Source organism: Zalophus californianus, chromosome 13, assembly GCF_009762305.2.
Source record: "Zalophus californianus isolate mZalCal1 chromosome 13, mZalCal1.pri.v2, whole genome shotgun sequence".
Lineage (NCBI taxonomy): Eukaryota > Metazoa > Chordata > Mammalia > Carnivora > Otariidae > Zalophus > Zalophus californianus.
In genome coordinates this window covers 76509311-76534062 of record NC_045607.1, presented here as the reverse complement: position 1 = coordinate 76534062, position 24752 = coordinate 76509311, and the positions used below count along the sequence as shown (strand labels likewise).

At 34.9% G+C, this 24752-nt stretch overlaps 1 protein-coding gene across 1 annotated transcript in view; it reads left to right on the top strand.

Annotated features, from left to right (window-relative positions):
- VPS13A (vacuolar protein sorting 13 homolog A) overlaps window positions 1-24752 on the top strand; it is a 270154-nt gene that overhangs the window by 177004 nt on the left and 68398 nt on the right. Inside the window, 17 exon segments of the mRNA XM_035723481.1 lie at window positions 1102-1262; window positions 11012-11046; window positions 11048-11113; window positions 14980-15079; window positions 15081-15132; window positions 15135-15262; window positions 17646-17684; window positions 17687-17909; window positions 17912-17993; window positions 17995-18040; window positions 18272-18310; window positions 18312-18377; window positions 18506-18575; window positions 18578-18651; window positions 22763-22891; window positions 23285-23339; window positions 23342-23417. Of these exon segments, the coding sequence (XP_035579374.1) occupies window positions 1102-1262; window positions 11012-11046; window positions 11048-11113; window positions 14980-15079; window positions 15081-15132; window positions 15135-15262; window positions 17646-17684; window positions 17687-17909; window positions 17912-17993; window positions 17995-18040; window positions 18272-18310; window positions 18312-18377; window positions 18506-18575; window positions 18578-18651; window positions 22763-22891; window positions 23285-23339; window positions 23342-23417 (1441 nt within the window).

Genomic DNA, 24752 nt, shown 5'->3' with positions numbered 1-24752 from the left:
ATTCACCATTTCATATTTTTTGGAGGAAAAAGATTTGATCCTGTCCTTACTCAGCTTTTTGTTGTTTCAACCACATTTTGTATAATTCAGTAATATTCCACTAGTTTTACAGCTGAGTGAATCCAAAATAAAGTTTGAAGTCATGACAATGGCACACTATAATGGTTTTTGGGTTTGTAAATGGTTTTTATTTTCTGCCTGTTGAGGTGGAAGGTTGTTCTTTTGTCCTTGGTGGTTCTCAGAAGTGTTTCGTTTTCATGAGAAATGAAAGTAAAAAATTCTTAATTGTCATAATATTTATTCATTGTGAAGTTACCTAGTCCCATAGCCTCACCCACACCCCTTTCTGATACTCTGACATTTAAATAATTAGGGAGAAGGGAGGGAATTTGAAAGATTAATAGACAAAGGGGAGGGATACTAAGACTGATACCTAGTGCTTTCTCCTGGTCAGGAAATGTTGCTTAACAATGGCCTTGTCAGTGAATTGCTCTCCTCAATTTTACCTCACTTGTTTCAACCAACATTTTTAGGGAGTTGAGGAGGTATATGTAAATAAGTAATTCACATCCCAAATAAAATGCAGTATGTATATTAAATGTATAAAATTTTGTTTAATCAGGTCTTAGATACCATAAAGTATCACGGGTTGTTGGAATAATGAAAAACTGAAATTTTGCAGCTACTTTGGTAATTGCCAGTGACTGCCTACAGGTATTAGGCTCTGGTTATTATGACAGCAAACCAAAGATAAGTGTTTGTATATTTTATAATAATTTCTCTTGTCAGTTTGAAAACATTTATATTATTCACTTAGGTTAAACTACTGAATGAAAATTTTTTTTCAATTAAAAAATTTTTTTGTTAAGTGCTTTGAAGGTTTTCGATGACTGCTGTGGGAATGTATTGTGGCTTCTTAATATATCCCTTTAAATAGATTATATAAAGAAATAGCCCTTTTTTATAGTCTTATATCTAAAAACTTTAGTGACTGTTATTTACTAGTTAAATTAATTATCTGACATATCTGGCATTTAACATCTAGTTAAGATTGATATATGATTAATAATAAAAACTTTCCAACATATATATTCCTTTTAGCACCTGCTAGCCACTCTACTGCTGATAAAATCCCTTTAACAAAAGTGGGACGACGACTGTACACTGTAAGACACAGAGCGTCTGGGGTTGAAAGATCGATTGTTTGTCAAGTTGATGGAGTGGAAGGAAGTAAGAAGATAACAATTCGCTCCCCAGTGCAGGTACAAAATGATCCTTTTTTTTTCTTTGTGGGGTCATATTACTTATATTTGTGTGTGAATAAAAAAAGAAAGCTAATTACTACCAAAAGAATATAAACTTATAGAAATACAATTAATATAAAAAAGAATTATTACCAGTAATGTACTACTTTAGTATGAACAGTGGTTCAGTATTTCTTGTAACTTTCTATAGGACTCTTCCTATAAACTCTTTTTGGACTATTATTTTAAAACACCATCAATATTTTGTTTTTAGGTCTTTGTGGTATAGTGTATATCCTTTGATTTTAATTAGAAAATATGAGGAAAAATATGTCTTTATTGAGGTCAAACTGATGTACAATAAACTGCATATATTTAAAGTTGATGAGTTTGGACACAAAAACAGACCTGTGAAACCTTCATCACAGTGAACATGCTAAACGTATTTATCACCCCAGAAAGTTTCCTCTTTTCCTACTCCATTCTTAGACAGCCACTGATATGTTCTTATTGTGTACTAGTTACACAATGTAGAGTTTTAGGTAAATGGAGTGGCGTACAAAAAGGAGTATGGCTTCTTTCAGCATAATTTTGCATGTATCAACTTTTGTGTATTAATATTACATGTAGTTACATGTTGTTGCTGATTAGTAATCTATTAAATGGATATTCCAAATACCATTTTGAACGAATCTTTGCATATGGTACGAAGTAAGGGTTAAGGTTTATGTTTTTCCGTACAGCTATTCATTTGTTCCAGCCAAGATTATCCTTTTCCCGTTAAATTGCCTTGACACTTTTGTCGTTAAAAAAAAAAAAAAATCATTATCTTTATGGATTTTGTTTCAGAACTCTCTTTTCTGTCATTGATCTCTTTATCTTTATGCCAGTACCACATTGTCTCATTTTATCCTGAGGCTTGAAATCAGGGAATACAAGTTGTCCTACCTGTTCATTTTCAAAGTTGTTTTGGCTATTCCGAGTACATTCTATTTCCATTTAAATTTTAGACTTAGATTTTCAGTGTTTCTTACAAAATGATGATTAAATTGGCATTTTTACATATTTCTGATTTTTCATTGCTAGTAGAAGTATAGCTGATTTTTATATTAACCTGTATTGTGCAACTTTACTAGATGCACTTATTTGTTCTAGTACCTTTTTCGTAGATATAGTTTTGATATCTGCAGATAAAGATTTTTTACTTTTTCCTTTCAAATCTGGATGTGTATTTTATTTTACCTTTACTTGACTGTTGCACTGGCTAGAACCTCCAATACAATATGAATAGATGTTCTGAAAGCAGATGTTTTTGCCTTGTTCTCAATCTTAGCAGTAACGTATTCACTCTTTCATCATTAAGTATGTTTTGACTTGTAGTTATTTTGTAGATGATCTTTCTTAGCTTGAAAATGCTCCCTTTTTCTAAGTTACTGAGTTTTTATCAGAAATGCATGTTGGATTTTGTCAAATGGTTTTCTGTTTATTGAAAGGATTTTTTAAAAAAATAATGTGAATTACATTGATTTTCAATTGCTGTATTCAGTGACAATTGATTTTTTTTTTAATTTTTTAAAGTTTTAAAATTCTAGTATAATTAAGTACAGTGTTATTCAGGTGTACAGTATAGTGATTCAGCAGTTCTGTACATTACTCATTGCTCATCATGATATGTGTACTCTTAATATCCTTCATGTATTTAATCCATCCTACCACACACCTCTCATTTGTTAACCACTAGTTTGTTCTCTATACTTGAGTCTCTTTTTTTTGTCTTTTTTTCTTTGTTTTGTTTCTTAAATCCACATAAGAGTGAATCATATGGTATTTGTCTTTCTCTGTCTTATTTCACTTAACGTTATATTCTGTAGATCCATCCATGTCATTGCAAATGGCAAGATTTCATTCTTTTTTATGGATAATACTACATTGTTTATATATACCACATCTTCTTTGTCTATTCATCTATTGGTGGACATTTGGGTTGCTTCCATAATTTGGCTATTGTAAATAATGCTGCAATAAACATTAGTGTTTTCATATTCTTTGGGTAAATACCCAGTAGTGCATTTACTGGATCATACAGTAATTCTGCTTTTAATTTTTTGAGGAACCTCCACACTGTTTTCTGCAGTGGCTGCACCAGTTTGCATTCCCATAAATAGTGCATGAAGGTTTCTTTTTCTTCACATCCTCGCCAGCACTTGTTGTTTTCTGTGTTTGTGATTTTGGATGTCCTGACAGGTGTCAGGCAATATCTCAGTGGTTTTGATTTGCATTTCCCTGATTAGTGATGTTGAGCATCTTTTCATGTGTCTGTTGGTCATCTGTATGTCCTTTTCGTAATTTGTTCATCTCTTCAGCCTACTTTTTCATTGGATTATTTGTTTTTTTTCTGGTGTTAATATGTATAAGTTCTTTGTATATTTTAGATACTAACCCCTTACTGGATATGTCATTTGCAAATATCTTCTCCCATTCAGTAGGTTTTTTAGTTCTGTTGACTATTTCCTTTGCCGTAGAGAAGCTTTTTTACTTGCCGTAGTCTCACTAGTTTAGTTTTGCTTTTGTTTCCCTTGCCTTAGGAAACAGATCTTGAAACTACTGACACTACTGCCAGTGTCAGAGAAATAACTGCCTATGCTCTTTTCTAGGATTTTTATGGTTTCAGGTCTCACATTTAGGTACTTAATCCCTTTTGAGTTTATTTTTGTGTATGATGTAAGAAAGTGGTCACTTCCATTCTTTTTCAAGTAGCTATCCAGTTTTCCCAACAGCATTTGTTGAAGAGATTGTCTTTTTCCTATTGCATATTCTTGCCCCCTTTGTCATAGATTAATTGACCATATAACTGGGTTTATTTCAGGGCTTTCTTTTTTCTTCCTATGTGTCTTTTTCTTCCTCTCTATATGTCTATTTTTGTGCCAGTACCATACTGTTATGGATTCTCTGGCTTTGGTATCTCTTGAAGTCTGGGATTGTGATAGTTCCAGTTTTGTTCTTTGTCAAGATTCCATTGGCTATTCAGGATCTTTTTTGTTTCCATATTAATTTTAGGATTATTTGTTCCAGTTCTATGAAAAATACTGTTGCTATTTTGATACAGATTGCATTAGATCTGTAGATTGCTTTAGGTGGTATCAACATTTAACAATATTTGTTCTCCCAATTCATGAGCATGGAGTATCTTTCCATTTGTTTGTGTCAGCTTCAATTTCTTTTGTCAGTATTCTGTAGTTTTCAGAACACAGGCATTTTGTCTCCTTGGTTAAGTTTATTCCTAGGTATTTTACTATTTTTAGTGCAATTAAAAATGGAATTGTTTTCTTAATTTCTCTTTCTGCTACTTTATTATTTTGTATACAAATGCAACAGATGTCTGTATATTGATTTTGTATCCTGTGATCTTACTGAATTCATTTATCAATTCTAGTAGTTTTTTGATGGAGTCTTTAGGGTTTTTTATATATAGTATCATGTCATCCACAAATAGTGAAAGTTTACTTCTTCCTTAGATTTGGATGCCTGGTATTTCTTTTTCTTGTCTGATTGCTGTGGCTGGAACTTCCAGTACTATACTGAATAAAAGTAGTGAGTATGTGCCTGATGGTGGGGAAAAGCTTTATTTAGTTTTTCACTACTGAGATAATGTTAGCTGTGGGTTTCTCACTTATGGCCTTTATTACGTTAATGTATGTTCTCTCTAAACCTATTTTGCTGAGGGTTTTTATTAGGAAGCGATGTTGTACTTCGTCAGATGCTTTTTCTGCATATATTGAAATGATCATATGGTTTTTATCCTTTCTCTTGGTGATGTGGTATATCTCTTTGATTGATTTGTGAATATTAAACCACCTTTGCATCACAGGAATGAATCCCACTTGATCATGGTGAATAATTTTCTGTGATTCATTGTTGGATTCGTTTGCTAATATTTTGTTGAGGACTTTTGCATCTATGTTCTTCAGAGATATTGGCCTATAATTCTCTTTTTTCTAGTGTCTTCATCTGGTTTTGGTGTCAGGGTAATGCTGGCCTAATTGAATGAATTTGGAAGCTTACCTTCCTCTTTTATTTTTTAAAATAGTTCAAGGAGAATTGGTATTAACTCTTCTTTAAATGTTTGGTAAAGTTTACCTGTGAAACAGTCTGATCCTGGACTTGTGTTTGTTAGGATGTTTTTAATTACTGGTTCAGTTTCATCGATGGTAATCAATCTGTTCAAAGTTTCAATTTCTTCCTGCTTCAGTTTTGGTAGGTTATGTTTCTAGGAATGTGTGCACTTTTTCTAGGTTGTCCGGTTTGTTGACATATAATGTTTCATAATCTCTTGTAATCTTTTGTATTTCTGAAGTGTTGGTCATTATTTCTCCTCTTTCATTTCAGATTTTGTTCATATGGGAGTCCTCTATCTCCTTTGATAAGTCTGGCTAATGGTTGATCAATTTTGTTGATATTTTCAAAGAGCCAGCTTTTGATTTCACTGATCTGTTTTTTTAAATTTCCGTTTTGTTTCTTCTTAATCTTTATTCTTTCCTTTCTTCACTAGTTTTGGTTTTTGTCCATTTTCTAGCTCTTTTAGATGTAAGTTTATGGGTTTTTTTTTGTTTGGTTGGTTTTTTTAAAGCATTTTTTTAAAGATTTTATTTATTAGGGAGCACACAAGCAAGGGGGGAGGGGCAGAGGGAGAGGGAGAACAGACTCCCCACTGAGCAGGGAGCCTGATGTGGGACTTGATCCCAGGACCCTGGGATCATGACCTGAGCCAAAGGCAGGTGCTTAACCAACTGAGCCACCCAGGTGCCCAGGTTATGTTTTTTATTTGAGATTTTTCTTGCTTCTTGAGGTAGGCCTGTATTACTATAAGCTTCCCTCTTAGAACAGCTTTTGCTGCATCCCAAAGATTTTGGACCTTTGCGTTTTCATGTTCACTTGTCTCCATGGTTTTTGATTTCTTCTTTGATTTCTTGGTTGACCAATTCATAGTTTATAGTAGCATGTTATTTAACCTCCATGTATTGGTGTTCTTTCCAGATTTTTTCTTGTGGTTGATCAGTTTCGTGTTACTGTGGTCAGAAAAGATGCATGGTATGACTTCAGTATTTAGATTTATTGAGACTTGTTTTGTGGCAAAATGTGACCTATTCTGGAGAATGTTTCATGTGCACTTGAAAAGAATGTGTATTCTGCTGTTCTATGATTGTATGTTCTGAATATATGTTAGATCTATCTGTTCCAGTGTGTCTTTCAAAGCTACTGTTTTCTTGTTGACTTTCTGTTTGGATGATATATCCATTGATGTAAGTGGGGTGTTAAGGTCCCCAGGTATTGTTGTATTGCTATCAATTACTTACTGTATATTTCTTAATAGCTGCTTTATGTATTTGGGTGCTCCCATGTTGGGTGCATAACTATTTACAATTGTTAAATCTTATTGTTGGCTTTTTCCCTTTATGATTATGTAGTGTCCTTCTTTGTCCCTTGTTACAGTCTTTGTTTTAAAGTCTATATGTCTGACACAAATGTTGCTACCCTGGCTTTCTTTTCACTTCCATTTGCATGATAAATGCTTTTCCATCCTTTCATTTTCATTCTGCATATGTCTTTAGCTCTGAAATGCTTCTGTTGTAGGCAGCATATGGATGGTTCTTGCTTTTTTATCCATTTTGTTGCCATATGTCTTTTGATTGGAGCATTTAGTCCACTTACGTGCAAAGTAATTAATAGATACATATTTATCACCATTTTGTGACTTGTTTTATGGTTGTTTTTGTAGTTCTTTTATATTCCTTTCTTTTGCTCTTTTCTCTCACAGTTTGCTGGCTTTCTTTAATGATATACTTGGAATCCTTTCTCCTTATTTTTTGCCTACCTATTACAAGTGTTTGATCTGTGGCTACTATTAGGTTTATATATAACATCTTAGGCATATAGCAGTCTATTTTAGGTTGATGGTCTCAAGTTTGAATCCATTTTTTAACCTTTTTTAAAAGCACTAAATGTTTACTCCTCTCTTCCCCACATTTTAAGTATGTGGTGTCATACTTTATATTCTTTTACGTTGTGAATCACTTGACTTATTTTTATAGATATACTTAATTTTACTGTTTTTTGTGCTTCTCTTACTCTTATGGTCTTTCCTTCGCACTGAAAGAGTCCCCTTTAACATTTCTTTATAAGGCTGGGTTACTGCTGATGAATTCATTTAATTTTTGTTTATTATCTCTCCTTCTATTCTGAATGATAGTCTTGCTGGATAGAGTCTTAGTTCCAGGTTTTTTTTCTTTCTGCATTTTGAATATATCATGCCACTCTCTGTGGCCTGCAAAGTGTCTGCTGAAAAAATCAGCTGATAGCTTTATCGGATTTCCCTTGTATGTAACTGTTTTCTCTTGCTGCTTTTAAGATTTTCTCCTTATCACTCTTTTTCCCATTTAAATTACTGTGTGTCTTGGTGTGGACCTCTGTGGGTTGATTTTGTTGGGGGCTCTCTATACCTTCTGGATCTGGATATCTGTTTCCTTCCCCAGATTCAGGAAGTTTTCAGTTATTATTTCTTAAAATAAATTTTTGCCCCATTTTCTCTCTTTTCCTCTAGGATCCCTATAATGCATATGTTATTGTGCTTGACCACGTCAATGAGTTCCCCTAACCTGTTCATATTTTTCATTATTCTTTGCTGTTCAGCTTGATTGCTTTCCAGTGCTTTGTCCTCCAGATCATTGGTCTGTTATTCTGCTTCCTCTGGTCTACTGTTTATTCCCTCTAGTGTATTTTTAATTTCAGTTACTGAGTTATTCATATCTGTTTCTTTTTAATGTTTTCTGTCAGTGTTTTTAGGGTCTGAGACCCTCCTCTCTTTCTTCAAGTCCAGTGAGTATCTTTATGACCATTACTTTAAATTCTCTATCAGGCATATTATCTCCATTTTATTTAGCTCTCTTTCCATGATTGTCATGTTCTTTCATTTGACCTATTCCTTTCTCTGCTCATTTTGTCTGATTCTCTGTGTCTGTTTCTGTGTGTTAGAAAAGTCACCTATGGGGCGCCTGGGTGGCTCAGATGGTTAAGCATCTGCCTTCAGCTCAGGTCATGATCCCAGAGTCCTGGGATTGAGTCCCACGTTGGGCTCCCTGCTCAGTGGGGCGCCTGCTTCTCCTCTGCTTCTCTCTCTCTCTCTGTCTGTCATGAATAAATAAATAAAATCTTTAAAAAAAAAAAGTCACCTATGTCTTCTGATCTTGAAAGTAGTGGCCTTACGAAGAAGAAGTCCTGTTATGTCCTGAGTGTAATATCCCCTGTTACCCAGAATGTGGCACTTCAGAGATGTGTTCTATGTGTGTTATGTGTGCCCTGCTGTTGTGGCTGAGCTGCATTTGCCTTCAGTTCAGTTGTCTACAATGACTCTTTGCCTGTTGGGGGTAGGGTTTAGTTCCTGTGTTGTTAGTGGGCCACTCTGGGGCCACCTTGAAGTTGAGTTCGTTCAGGCCAGGCTTTTGCCAGAGGTGTAGTCGCACCAAACTGTAGGGTACTCTCCCTGTTTTGTCCCCCAAGAAGCTTTTGTTGGTGGCCAGGACCCACATTCAGATTAGTTGTCTTCCCCCAGTTCACTGCCGAGGCTGTAGTTGAACTGGTGTGTGTGGTTATTTCCCCTCTCCCAGTCACTCCAGTCACTTTGAAGTGATGCTGGCTCCTGTAGGGTCTCCTTGCACACTGCCAGGATAGTGACACCATTTTGAATGGACTTCTGTTGCCAGAGAACATGGAAGTGGGTGCATGGTGATAAGGTTTGCTCAGGGCTGCTGTGGGAGGAGACCTGAGCTGCTCTGGAGAACTCCTGTTGAGAACGGGTTGGTCGTCAGTCTTTACTGAGCCTTTGATAGTTTACTCATGTGCATATTGCATTCAGTACCAATGTGAAATTTTGACAATAGGGGACGCTCTTAAATCTGCAACTCTTGCCTCTCCATGTACCCAGCTCAGTGTGCTGTGAGTTTGAGAAACACTGGCTTCCCCAAATTCTCATATCTGTCTCTTTGACTCCAGCCGACTGGGCTCTGTTTGACTTCTCTTTTTAACCTACACAGTTATCTAGAAACTTGAGGCAGCAAGCTGGGGCAATCTGAGGACTTACCTTTGTGGTTTCTTTTTACTGTTTTTTCTTTTCCTGTGCTGCATGCTGCCCAATTTCTGAATACCATTGTTTAATATGGGTTCTTTTTCCTCTGTGTTTTAGTTCTCTATGTTGGGAAGGTTTAGCTGGTCTCTATTATTCCATCATGGCTAAAAGCAGAAATTCTTCCCTTTCATTTTTGATCTGTAGTTAACTGTTTTAAAAGATGACTGTTGGGCTACTTTCTCTATTGTTGATTTTTTTTTTATGTTTTAAATAGTTATACATTAATTTTAAATTTCTTATAGGTACTATTTATAGAAACTTAAATGTATTCCTATTGCTTCAAATAGAGCAAACAATTTATCTAGAGATAGAGTGTAGTTAGGATTATCCATTTATCAGTTCTTAGTTCTCAGCATGTTTTCCATTTTGGTATGATTTTTAAAAATAAGATTTTACTAAGAGAAAGATTATAATATGAAAGTGGTTTTATTAACCAATTTGTTATTGTCCATCTCAAAGGTAAATATAAGTGTTTGGAAGTTTATCTAATAAAATCAAAGTGATGTTACCGTTTACATCATTTTTGTATGCTGCTCATGGATGGATGAGATACTTTCCAAAGTGCATGTAGAGTATCTCATCCCATGAGGAGCATACAACAGTGAAGTAAAGAGGCACTCATTTCCCAGCCTGTGACCTTTCTTTCAAAAACACTTTTGTCATACAGACATTTCCAATTTTGATATTTTTTTCCCATGAATTTTTCTGTTTTTGTCTGAAGAAGTTAATACTTATACCAAGGTCAAGAACATATCATCTTACTTCCTTCTTGGATTTTAAAGTTTTTGTTTTTGACACACCTTTTCTATAAAACTAGTGACCTTCTATGTATTTTTTAGGATAAATAATAGTGTGTTTTCAATGGAATATTATGCAGCCATAAAAAGGAATGAGATCTTGTCATTTGCAACAACATGGATGGAACTGGAGGGTGTTATGCTGAGTGAAATAAGTCAGTCAGAGAAAGACATGTATCATATGACCTCACTGATATGAGGAATTCTTAATCTCAGGAAACAAACTGAGTGTTCCTGGAGTGGTGGGGGGTGGGAGGGATGGGGTGGCTGGGTGATAGACAGTGGGTAGGGTATGTTTGCTATGGTGAACGCCGTGAATTGTGCAAGACTGTTGAATCACAGATCTGTACTTCTGAAACAAATAATGCAATATATGTTAGAAAAAAAAGATAGCAGGAGGGGAAGAATGAAGGGGAGTAAGTCAGAGGGGAGACGAACCATGAGAGATGATGGACTCTGAAAAACAAACTGAGGGTTTCTAGAGGGGAGGGGGGTGGGGGTTGGGTTAGCCTGGTGATGGGTATTAAAGAGGGCAACATTCTGCGTGGAGCACTGGGTGTTATGCACAAGCAATGAATCATGGAAACCACTACATCCAAAAACTAATGATGTAATGTATGGTGATTAACATAACAATAAAAAATTTAAAAAATGTTTCTTTTCTAACTTATATAAGAAAGATAAATATTGCCTGCTAGTTTCTTTGTTGCGATATTTTTGATGAGATTTTTTAAAAATGTCTTTAGATTCTTAGATTAATGTGCTAAATTTAATTTGTTTCTTTTTCTCAGATTAAAAATCATTTTTCAATCCCACTTTGTGTTATGAGGGAACACTTTATTGGGAACGGCTTCACCTGGAAGTGAATTCAACATACCATTAACATCTTACCGGTGATTTTTTTTTTTCCTTTATCTTTTTATTTGCTCTGAAGTATCTTATAGAATTTTTAGTCTGATTTTGTAGAGATATCTGTCTTTAAGTGATCAAAGTTTAATCACTTGTAATAACTTGTCTAACTTATTTAAGTTTCAAGGTGCTTAGAAGGTTTTTTGTTTTTATTACAAGAAATATTTTAATGTAATTTATACTATATAAATTACTTATGCTTTTACTAGTAAATATAGTTATTACATAATTGCTTAAGTATAGCTGCCATAACTATAATCAATTATATGTGATTTTTTAGAAAATGTTGAATTGAGCATGATCGGTAGCTTTTGGATTTATATACAACTATTATGAAGTGATTTTTACTTTTCAAATGTTTTACAATGGAATTTTTAAAAAATCCCTTTGGAAAGCATAATATTTTATCTTTTTATCTACATATGTTAAGTGATGGAATTATACTCTAAATTGTGACATATCGTACATCAATCTTAAATACTAAAAATTAGATTAAACTTGATATAAAATCTTATATGTAAAATTCTTACAAATGCTAGTGATGGGCTAGTCTTAAAATTATAGGATTAATTATCATAACAAACAAGTATTCTGGCTATTTAATCAGGAATTGAAAATAATCTCCCTCAGGGATAGTGAACTGTTTTGGAAAATCTGTCTTCCTGAGAATAAGCACTGTAGTTTGTCTAAGTACCATTTCAGAACACACACTAGCCCTGGGCCCAGACCTGTGCTGCAGAAGGATGGAGGCAGAACTGCGAGCTGTGCTGAAATATCCTCTGCCTCTCTTCTGATCCATGCCCAGAGTTCCACATTGGCTCCCTGATGCTTACAGAGCAGTCTAGCAGTTACAGGCACATATTTTCAGTTAGTAGACCTGCTAATTCTAAAGAGTACTTTATTACTTACACCTTGTAACCCTGAGTGTTTTATTGCTTAGTTCAAATTTGCTAAGGGAAAGAATTCTATTGTTGGGAGAACAACAACAATGTAGTTGTTCACAATATCTGACCTTATTCTAGGAAGGATTTTTGGTGGGTTACAAGACTAAAAAATAGCATGTAGGATATGTTTAAAAACTGTGAAGTTTAAACTATTTCATCCTTGAATGAGAAAAGTTAATGGCATTTTGCTTTATTTTTAATAAATTATTGCTGTATGTTTTGTGACTCTGTCCCATAGAAGAGAAAACTTGAGTATTTTTACACTTTCTTGTTCAAGGCTAAGTATTAATTTGTCAAATGGAAATTAATTAATCTTAATCGGAATTATTAGTGATGAGCCAGCTTGTATTTCACATTAGATATGTTTCTAATCCAATTCTTAGATATAGATATGCTTACATTTAAGATATGAGGTCTTAAATTAAGAAATGGTTACCTTTCCCTGGAGAATTTAAATATATTGATCTTTAAATTTAATTCATTTAACAAATATTTGTCAGTTCCGCTGTGTATAAGACACTACTGTGGGATGCCAAGATGAATTGGGCATGGCTGGAACCTTTGAGAGATTGATACATTATGTAAATATAGAAGAAAGAAAACAGTGGGGTTGTAGGGAGAGGGAGTTAGAGAAGAGGTAGAGTGGCAGAAAACCACAGAAAACAAAGCAGGTATTAATGATTGAGTCCGGACGAGACACATGAATTAAAGGTCAAACATAATGTACGATTAGCAGGGAAGGGCAATCTTAAATGGAAGGAATTGCATGAACAAAGGTAAGGAGACCTGAAAGCACAGGTTTGTATGTGTCTATAAAGAATAGTTGCAGGATGATCATAGTGTAGTGTGCATCTTGTAATAGAACATTTGAAACATAGTTTAAGTTCCCATTAAAGTACTTGCTCTCTCATTTTCTTGCCCCATTTATGTTAATTTTACGTTTATCTTGAATATCATCTTCTTTCTTCTCATAGAACGTTTGGTGTCCTTCTCTTTCAAGATCTTTCATTCTAAAACTCTTCTCATTCAGAACCTCTTGCCATTGATACCTTTCTCACGTTTTCTTCCTATTCATTTCTTAAACTTTCCTTTAACCTCGCATATTTCTCTAATTCAGGTGTTCTCTTCAGAATAAAGCTTTTTGGCAGAATTGTCACCTCTACAAAAAGCTCTGCAGCCATCTAGAAAGACTTAACTACACTCTCTTGCCCTCAGTCTGCTGTGTACATTTTTTTTTGTACCTATCACAATGCACTCGTTCTCTTTTAACATTACATCCCCACCTGATTGGGATCTGTAATACAGAGTAAAGAAAGACTTACTCGGGCGCCTGGGTGGCTCAGTTGGTTAAGCGACTGCCTTCAGCTCAGGTCATGATCCTGGAGTCCTGGGATGGAGTCCCACATCGGGCTCCCTGCTCAGCGGGGAGTCTGCTTCTCCCTCCGACCCTCCCCCTCTCATGCTCTCTCCTCTCTCCTCTCTCTCTCTCTCTCTCTCTCTCTCTCATTCTCTCTCTCAAATAAATCTTAAAAAAAAAAAGACTTACTCATTTGTTCATTTCTAGTTTTACCTTCTCGTTGGTAAATAATAGGTCCAGTAAAGGTTTTGATAATCTGGATGAGTTTATTGGCATTAGTTTAATTTTGGGAAAATTAAGTTTTTAAGTGTTAGAAGAATGGAAAAGAGAATGAAAATTACAGAGAGAATGTAAAAATAGATTAAATCTGATAACTGATTTGACAGATGATTAGATTTATGTATATGTCAAGGGAGGAAAAGTCAAATATTCTTTCATAGTCCAGAGTGCTGGTAGTTGGAAATTCCTGAAAAGGGACACACAGAGAAATGGGTATGGACTGTTGGGAGTTCAATCTAGCAGATTTAAGTCACTGTCAGACATCATTATAGAAGTGTGTAGTGGATATTTAAAATTTTAGGACTAGGCTTAGGACAAGATCTGGGCTGGAGATAGTATGGACAGTTGTTCATTTGTAAGGGATAGTGTCACAATCATAGATGATTGGTTTTACAAGTATAAAAATATTTAAGTGCTTATATTTGGACAGGTTAGGTTGGAAAAATGATTAAAACTAAAATATAATTGAAATGTCAACAGAGTGTGATATTTAAATAATAAGAATCATACATGATTTTAATCACTATCTTGCAACCACCTCTGCAACTGTGCCCAGTGTTTCAGCAATTAAATATCTATGAAAGCTTTTGTTTAACATTGAAAAGCTGGTGATGATTTAATGGAAATGTGTTTTTTAGTTTATGAATTCAGTCATGACACGTACTTCCTATAAGGACCACATATTCAGGAAGCCAACATTTTTAAGTTTAAATGTGCAAATCAACATATTTGTACTCTGTTTGCTTTGTATATATGATCTATAAAATTATATATTTTCTGTAGGAAACCAGTTATTAGCTTGTAAACCTTTAAGATAGTAAGTTTGTAAGAAAAATATTCTTCTTTTAAGAGCCAAATAACTAGGGGTGCTGGGTGGCTTAGTCATTGAGTATCTGCCTTTGGCTCAGGTCATGATCCCAGGGTCCTGGGATCGAGCCCCGTGTCGGGCTCCCTGCTCGGCGGGAGGCCTGCTTCTCCCTCTCTCACTCTCCCGCTTGTGTTCCCTCTCTTGCTGTCTCTCTCGGTCAAATAAATAAATAAAACCTTTAAAAAAAAAAAAGAGCCAAATAACTTGATTAGTTTCCAGAAAGTTAAGGTATGACAATATGTTTACCAGTCTATCTTCTCTATCTCTAAGAAGAATGTGAAACTATAAAAATTTATTACAAGAGCAGGGAGTGATGTAATTTCATTGTTCCAAAGTAGTAATCCCCTAATTAATGTTTTCTTTTAAGCATTTTAAAGCATATTGTTTCATCCTTTACACAGATCACCCCCTTTCTCTGAAGCCAGAAGATGAGGACTATCAAACATGTGAAAGAATTGACTTTGAAGAAATTATAAAAAATGATGGCACTTTTCTAAAGAAGAAAATGTAGATCTAAAAACACTGCTAAGAAACCATTTATCATTCATGTTGTACCGGAAAAGATAATTTGGCTTCTCTGTCAGTGTATTCAGAAGATGGTTGGGACTTACCATACATAATGCATTTGTGGCCACCTATCCTGCTCCGAAATCTTCTTCCTTATAACATTGCTTATTATATAGAGGTATTATAGAATTTTTAAAATGCCTTCCTGTCTTCGATTTTGTAGCTTTGGTTATTTAAAATAGCAAGCAATAAAACAATGTTTTTAATGTTCTCATAAAAATGATAGTACTGGTGAATGGGTCGTCAGATGTTTTTCACATGGAAAAAAAAATGTTTCCATCCTTATAAAAAGGTTTTTTAAAAATATATTTTTTTCACTGATTTACCATAGAAATCTGGCTACTAAATGGAATATAAATTACATGCACAAAGGGAGTATGCCATTTTTTAAATCATTTATGAAAATGACATATATTTCTATGGGGAAAATTTAGAAAATAGAATAAAAATTGTCTATAATTACGTCATCTGAAAGTTGCATGTTCAGATGAAGATAGCATCTCAGGTTTAGAATACAGGCATACCTCACTTCATCACACTTCTCAGAGACTCTGTGTTTTACAAATTCAAGATTTGTGGCAACCCTGTGTCTGGCAAGTCTGCCAGCACCGTTTTTCCAACAGTATTTGCTCACTTCATGTTTTTGTGTCATATTTTGGTAATTCTCACAATATTTCAAACATTTTATTCTTAATTGTTGTGATCTGTGATCAGTGATTATGACTTGCTAAAATCTCAGAGATGGTTAACATTAGCAATAAAGTATTAAGCTGTATACATTGATTTCTAGACATAATGCTATTGCATATTTAACTAGACTACAGTGTAGTGTAAATGTGACTTTTATATGCATTGGGAAACCAAGAAATTTATTTGACTTTATTGTGATACTTGGTTTATCGTTGTGGTCTGGAACTGAACCCTCAGTATCTCTGAGGTATGCCTGTATATATTTTTAAAAAATCTTTTCTGTGCATTTACATCTCATTTATTATATATTTAAAAGAGGGACACCTAACTTTTGAAACATGTATGAGAATTAGTCTTAATATTCAAATACTATGCGTAAATAGAAAAAACACCCTACATTATATTATTCTCATGCTAGTTTCGAAAAAGGATTTTAATTCCCTATGAAGATGTTTTTTCTTTTACGTACTCTTTGTTTTAACAGATTACATCTCCTTCCTTCCTTTTGTTATAACAGGGATAAGTAGATGTTCCATTTGCCATGCTTATCAAATAGAAGAGTAGTTCTTTACTGTAGCCTATTAATAGTTTTTATTGTCTGTTAATAGGGATTTACTATGTGTTTATACTTGTCTGATAAATTGGGGGGACAGTTAACATATCTGTGGTTTAAGGTTATCAATTTTCCATATGGTTGTCAGATACCATAGCGGTTAACAATTTGTACTTTGCTATCAGATAGATTTGAGATTGAATCCTAGCTCTATCATTTATTAGCTTTATGTCTTTAAGCAGTTTTTATTATCTTTTTAAATCATTTGTCCTAGTCTATAAAATAGGAATAGTACTAAAACTTGCATGATTGGGATATGGGGAAAATCAAATTAGATAATACATGTAAAGGGACTTCACATAGTGCCTCCCAGGCACATGGTTGCCAATTATTTCCTCTCTCACATCACCACCAACCACTACTATTCTTACCTTGTGAAATATTAATTAACATGTCAAGCATCAATAATTTATATAATTTTGCTTTAAGTAATTTAAAATCTTGAGATTCCCGTGTTCTGACAAACAGGAAGGAATCAGGTTAGAGATGATGGAAAGACTGGTGATGTACTACCTATCTATGTCCCATTCTTACTGAACTTTTAATTGGATACTTTCAGAGATCACGTCTTTGTTGGCTAGTTTCCCAAAGGATATAGTTTTTAGGAAGACAGTTTAGCCGTGGTATGGAGAGAGGATTATAAGGGACAAAGAACAGTTAGGAGTTCTTAAAGTGAGAGGTCACAGTGACATGAACTAATAAGGGTACAGTTTTGAGACATACGGAAGATGCAGTATAGACAGTGATAGAAAGTGGATGATGAAGGATTGTTAAAAAGCAAGAAAGGGAATTAGGAGGTATTGCTTATTTTGGATTACTGTCATTTTTTTCATTTTTCATTTTGTAGTTTTCAAAACAAATCACTAATGGATAATATTTTTTTTAATGTTTTACTAATTACAGTGTTTTATAATTTTGATTAGTTCCAGCATAGTTTTACTTGTATTATTTAATTTTATCCTCCCCAGCAGTCCTTTGAAGTAGATCATTTAGACCATTTTATAAATATGATAATTCAAATCTCAATTTATAGAAGTTTACACTGTTGGCAGGAATTAGAGCTCAAATATAGGTCTTCTATCTTGTTCTGACAGAGGTGTTTCAAAAGCCTTATGTGTTTGACATTGGAATCATTATAAATAGAATTTTTAGCATATTATTATGACGTTTAAAATTTTACTGTATTTTTTTATTACAGGGGATTGAACATGAAGTTTATACTCTAAATGAAGGACATTTCCGCCCCACATTTGTACTGTGCATTGGAAAAAAGCCAGACTACATTTAAAATTACTTGACTATCTTAATCATGATTGGAAAAGTGAATATCATATAAAACCTAATCAGCAAGATATTAGTTTCATCAATTTTACCTGTGTTACAGAAATAGAAAAGACTGATTTAGATATTGCTATCCATGTGACTTATAATATTGGCCAGACAGTTGTGGCATTTCATAGTCCTTATGGATGGTCAATAAAACCAGTCGAATGTTACAGTATAAAGCAGATGGAATTCATCGAAAGCATCCACTAATTATAAAAAGCAGTTCTATTTTCTTTTCAACCAAAGCACTTTTTTAATAATAATAAGGTATGTAAGTTTTTTAAAACTTTCATTCTCCTTTTAGTTTTTAGAGTTTTGAAGAATGTTATGAAACAAGTAGAAATAACATTTAAAATATTTGAGGTTAAAAGATTAGAATTTAGTATGGGAAGATGTTTACTGCATTAATAATATAATTATACAAAACAAAAAATTTATCGAGGTAGGAATTTTTAAATGTACCTAAATTGTAATGTAGTTGGAATATTTTTTTCCTAGGTTCAGCTTATGGTAACTGATAGTGAATTGTCGGATCAGTTTTTCAATTGATACTGTTGGTAGTCATGGAGCTGTTAAATGTAAAGGCCTGCAAATGGACTATCAAGTGAGTTCATTCTTTGCTCATGGAGAAACTTCTATTTTAAACTGTGTGTACTGTACTGACTACTTAATTTTTTATAGGATATTGTGATAATATAACAGTTTTTGAAATGCTAATTTTTTTCCCTTCAGGTTGGTGTCACTATAGACCTCAGCAGTTTTAATATTACCAGAATTGTGACATTTACTCCTTTTTATATGATCGAAACAAAAGCAAATATCATATATCAGTGGCTGAACAGGGAAATGATAAATGGCTCTCTCTTGATTTGGAGCAGGTGGGTAGATGTATTTCAAAAATGTACTTCTTTGGATTTTCATTTTCCTTGAAGTTACATACCTGAAACCACTATGTAAGTTTTAATTGCCCCCCCCCCATTTTATTTGTACCAGGCTCTAGATTTTAATTTATGAAAACTAGACCTTGTGATTTAGGAATGCATTGCTTGATAAGGGAAGTAGATATTTAACAATTACTAACCAAGCAGTGTAAATACAGCAGTAGAAAACTAGATGAGGCTATAAATGCAGTAAAGAGTAGGAAATGATTTACTTTCTGCAAAGCTGTTAGGAATGCCTTTGTGGAAGAAGTTAGGGGGTTATTTTAAGAAGATGTAGTGACTTAGGAATGAAATTTTGATTCTACTCCATCTTTAGCTATTAGACCTTTGGGTAAGAGCTTTCTAAAGGACTGCCTGAGGTTGATGGAGTGTTTTACTTTTGAAGAAATTTTATTCTAAATATGTTAAGATTATAAGAGAAGTGTTTGCTGTTTTTTGATCACTGTTCCTTCTTGCTCTTAAACCATCCTTCTGGATTATTATTCTTGACATTCTTTAGATTTTCCTTCAGAGCTCGTTTTGGAGCAGAAGCCATCAGTTTCTGTTTATCCATAAAGTTTTTGTCATCTTTCCTTTATGGTAATTTCCCTTATCTGTTCTGTTTTTTCCTCAACATGTGTGGATTTTACTCCACTATTTTCTGGTGTCTACTTTAGTTGAAAATTCTCCTGTGATTCTGTCATTCCTTTAGAGGTCATTTTCTTCCTAATTGCCTTCATGATCTTTGTCTTTGATGTTCTGTAGTCATACTACTATTTGTCCACATGTGGGTTCTTTTTGTATATCCTTCTTGAGACGCTATACTCTGAGATTTGTGGATCAATCTTTCATATTTGCTGTATAATTTGCCATTGTTGTCTCCTTAATATTGTCTCTCCTTCGTCCTTCCATTTGCTTCTTCTGGCCTTTAATCAGACACATTTTAGACCTCCCTATTCTATCTTCCATGTCTCTTAACATTTTTTTTTTTTTTATTTAGTATTTTCCATCTATATAACTCTGCTGCATTCTGGATCAATTCTACATGTATATCTTTAGTAAATTTTCACTTTTACTCTGTCTAAATTGCTATTTAAGCCTTCAGTGAGTTTTTTATTTGAATATATTTCTTATTTCAGAAGTTCCACCTTTTTTGAAGTCTGCCTGTTTATTCATTAATGAATATATGTGTGTATTCCTTAGGTGCCTTGTGATACATCTGTTAAGAGAACCACAAGTCCCTGTGTTTCTGTAGTTTATGTTTCATTGGGGTAGAGGTTGTGGAAACAATAATATCATAATCACTTAAAATATATATGTTCAAAGGTGAAAAATCTAATCAGGGAAATGCAAATAAGACAGGTATGAATATTAAGAGTTCTAGCAAGCACAGGGTGGGCTATAATTTTATATAAGGTGGTCAAGGATAGGACTCATTGAAGTCATATTTGAGCAGACTTGTAGGAGATGTGGGAGGTAGCAGTTGCCAAGAGCTCAGCTGACCTGCCGTGTGTTAAGAGTAGCTGATTAGGACAACAACTCAAAATGAAAGTAACAACCTTTAGTCACTTACTGCCATAGGATAAGCAAGAGGCTAAACTGGAGAACGCACCAAACTCTCCCCACCCCATTCCACTTTGCCTATGGAAGAGCACTGGTCAGGGGTCAGGTGGATCAGCACAGACTTGGGAGTTGTGTCACTGTCAAGGGAGCCTTGAACAAAAGGTTCTTCCAGTTTGGACCCAGGAGGCAAACAATGACAAGGGGGAAGAGCTAGGAGTAGAAAAGTACTGAACACTGAGAGGAGAGAAAAAGCATCTTCAAGGTTCTCCCTATCTCCTTTTAAAGAGGTCTTGCAGGGAGGTTCCTCAAAGAGGCCTCTGCCATGAGCCATGATAGGCCTCTGAATGAAGGTACCTCTGTAGGAATTCAGATATGTGTAAATGCATGGCTGGAAGTGAGGGTTGGTCCTTTGAGACTGCTGAACACTGACTGTGCACCTAGTCTGCTGTGAGGAGGGGCAGCTTAGCCCTGTGAGGCCTGCCAGATAAGGCCTTTGTAATTGCCTATGGTGTGATGTGAAAAAAAAAACACACGTAGGTTTTTAGCCATGGGCTAGAATCCTCAGCCATGTGAACATCTGGGGAAAAAGAGCATTAGAGACAGAAGGATCAGCCAGGGTAGATGCCCTGAAATGGAAGGACTTCTGGCATGTTTGTGGGATAGCAAAAGAGGCCAGTATTACTGGAGAGGGGAAAGTAGTGGAAACAAAGCCTAACAGTGATGAAGAGTAATCATGCAGAACTTTGGGAGCCATGCAAAGATTCTAGCTTTTGCTCTGCATGAAGTGAAGAGCTGTTAGATGGTTTTGAACAGTGATTAGTAGGTTCTCAATAAATATTTGTTGAATGAATATATATTTTTGCAAGTGTTCCACGTGTGCTCATTAAGTCTAGGGTTCTTGGTTTGTTGGATGTAGAACTCTCTGTGTCCAAATGCTAAGACTACCAACTCCAGCTTTGTTTTGCTTTAGATATTTTCTAGGTGTATCTTCTTCCATACTTAGAGTAGCTCTGTGTCTTGATTTGTATGTCATTGCAGATAACATTGTTAGGCCTTAGCTTTTTAAAAACCTAACATACAGCCTCTGTCTTTGAACAGTTTATGTTTACATAAAGTACAATTACAACTGCATAACAACTTATTTTTTAATTTACTTTCTCTTTCTTTTTTTTTTCAATTTCATCTTAAGATAAATTTTCTTGTGCTAGTTTAAAATTTTTACATTTCAGTTTGGCTTATAGTGGCCAACCTTGAGATGTTTAGTCGTGATTATTGCCTGTGTTGATTTGTTAAACTTGTTTAGATCTCTGTTTTCCCACAACAAAAGACAAGTATATTAGCACTTTCTCTAGTGGCAGATTTTGAGCACATAACTCTTTAAAACAATACAGTGTATATTACTAAACATAGATACATTTTTAAACCGGCTGCCAGGGAGTACTGCAGGCTTGGGAATATCCAGAAAGCACATCATTTTTAGTCTTCTCAGTTCCTCATGGGAAAGAATGCTTCAGTTAGTTATTGCTGCTCCATTGACCCTCCCACATAAGTTCCTGCTAGGTTGCGGGAAAGCCCTGAGTGGGAGCCTTCTAAACCTCTTACACCTTAAACGTGTCTCATGTCTAGTTCCATTAGTTACTTCTAAAGGTTGAATAAGGCTGGCTTTAACAAGCTAAGGCATTTGACTTTAACATCCAGGTTCCTCCTCCATTGCTCCAGGTCATGTCATGATGATGGGTATCACACATGAACAGTTGCAGTGACGTATGTGAAGTCATCGATCTGGTTTGGGCCTATCACAGTAAGACAGGGTGTACAGAATAGTTACAGACCACACTGCTTCTCCTTTTCTCTTTTCTTAGCTCTTTGTTTCTGCTCCTGTTGTCTGGACTCCTAGAACTCTCTTAGTGTGTTGACTGTCTCATGTTTTACTAGTTTGGTTTCCAGGTCACTGACATCTGTGTTGTTCCTTAAGGTTCTGAGCCTATTTCCTACTCTGAAACTTTAGATACTTCTTTTACTTTTCTTTTTTTTTTTTTTCCTTTATTGGTCTTCCAGGACTCTGGATTCATGCATGACCTGATTCAACATTCGTGTGTACTTTGGCTATTGTTTAGTTACCAAATGTTACCCAACAACCTGATTATGATTTTTAGAAACTGAACGTACCCTTGTTTTAAATTGATCACTTGCTTCTCGGCTCAGCTTTTACATGCTGATTTTTCAGCCCTCCTCTAGGTCTCTGGACCACATTGAAATCTCTTCGCCAGCACTCCACTTACCACAGCTCCTCAACTTCCCATCCGGCACTGCCTGTACTCACAGTGCCCACAGAGGGTGACCCAGCTCTAAGTTGGCCGTTCATAGCTGTCTAGCCAAGCAACCCAATAACTAGAGCAGTGTTGAAAGACATTTATTTTAAGTCTATCCTGATGGGTTTATTAACATAAAATTTGATGATGAAATTTTTTGTTTAAACAATAAATGTATGTAATATATGTTTTAGTGTATCCCCTTTTGGCCTGAGGATGCTTCTAATGCACTTCTTATTCAAGTTGAAAGAAATCAAGGCCCTCCCAAAAAGATACATTTTAACAAGCAAGCAAATTGTATTTTATTGCGTCTGGACAATGAGGTGGGTGATTTGTGTGTGTGTAGATTAGAGAAGCTATTATATACTTATTCATAATTTTATTTGTAGCTTTGATTTTTTTCTCTTTTCCCAAAACGGAACAAATACTTCTTTTTGTAAAGGGGAAAGCACTAAAAAGAAACAGAGACGTAAAATAATTTAATTGTAAACAGAGTGTTAGCGTGCCTAGAATACTAGAACATCTGGAATTTGACCCATCTGTATACACTAATTAAGATTCATGGTTTCCCAGATATGCTGTAGAAGATCCTGACTTGCTTTCTTAATCATCAAAAAATGTATTAAATTAGGAATAGTCTTATTAAATGTATTAGTTAATATTCTTTGAAAATGATCATATAAGAGAATATTTTTCTTTTTCTTTTTTTTCCTTAGCTTGGAGGTATTATAGCAGAAGTTAATTTGGCTGAGCATTCTACAGTTATTACATTTCAGATTATCATGATGGAGCAGCTCCATTTCTATTAATAAATCACACCAAGAGTGACATTGTTCAGTACAATCAAAGGTAAGAAGATTATTACACATACAGTATCACCCTGATTTTAGCAGAGTCTAGGTAATGGGACATTGACTTTATGATGACTTCTTAAGAATATAACACTGGGGCGCCTGGGTGGCTCAGTTGGTTTAAGCGACTGCCTTCGGCTCAGGTCATGATCCTGGAGTCCCAGGATCGAGCCCCCACATCGGGCTCCCTGCTCAGCAGGGAGTCTGCTTCTCCCTCTGACCCTCTTCCCTCTCGTGCTCTCTATCTCTCATTCTCTCTCTCTCAAATAAATAAAATCTTTAAAAAAAAAAAAAAGAATATAACACTGATGGGGTGCCTGGGTGGCTCAGTCGGTTAAGCATCTGACTTAGACTCAGGTCCTGATCTCAGGATCCTGGGATTCAGCCCCATGTCTGGCTCTGTACTCAGCAGGGAGCATCCGTCTCCCTCTGCTCCTCCTCACTCACACATACAAGCGAGTGTGCTCTCTCTCTCTCAAATAAATAAAACCTTTTATATATACTGATAATGACACTAAAGCTATGTAAAACAATGTCCTCATTTTTTAAAAAGGTATACTGAAGTATGGAGGAGTAAAACTGACATTAATATATGTAGTTTACTTTTTAAAAATTGTGATATAATTGACATAACCTTATGTTTCAGGAATACAACATACTGATTTGATATTTATATATATTGCACATTGATCACCACAGTTAAGTCTAGTTAACATCCATCACCACACATACTTATAAATAATTTTCTTGTGATGAGAATTAAAATTTACTCTGTTCTCAACTTTCAAATATACAATACAGTATTATTAACTATAGCCACCTTGGTGTACATTACATCCCCATGATTTATTCATTTTATAACTGGAAGTTTGTACCTTTTGATCCCTTCACCCACTTCACACCTTTCCCCACCTCCCACCTCTAACAACCACTCTTTTTTTTAAATCTGTGTGTTTCGATTTTTTTGTTGTTTTCTTTTTATGTTTTTGGCTTTTTAGATCCCTTTCATAAATATATACAGGTCATACAGTGTTTGTCTTTCTCTATCTGATTTACTTCACTTAGCATAATGTCCTTGAGGTCCATCCATGTTGTCACAAATGGCAAGATTTTTGTTCTTCTTTATGGATGAATAATTGTTGTATATATACACCACATTTTCTTTATGCCTTCATCCATTGATGGACACTTACGTTGTTTTCCTGTCTTGGCTATTGTAAATATGGCTGAAGTGATGTGGGGGTGCAGATTTCTTTTTGAGTTAGTGTTTTTATTTCCTTTGGATAAATATCCAGAGGTGGAATTGTTTGATCAGATGGCGTTATATTTTCAA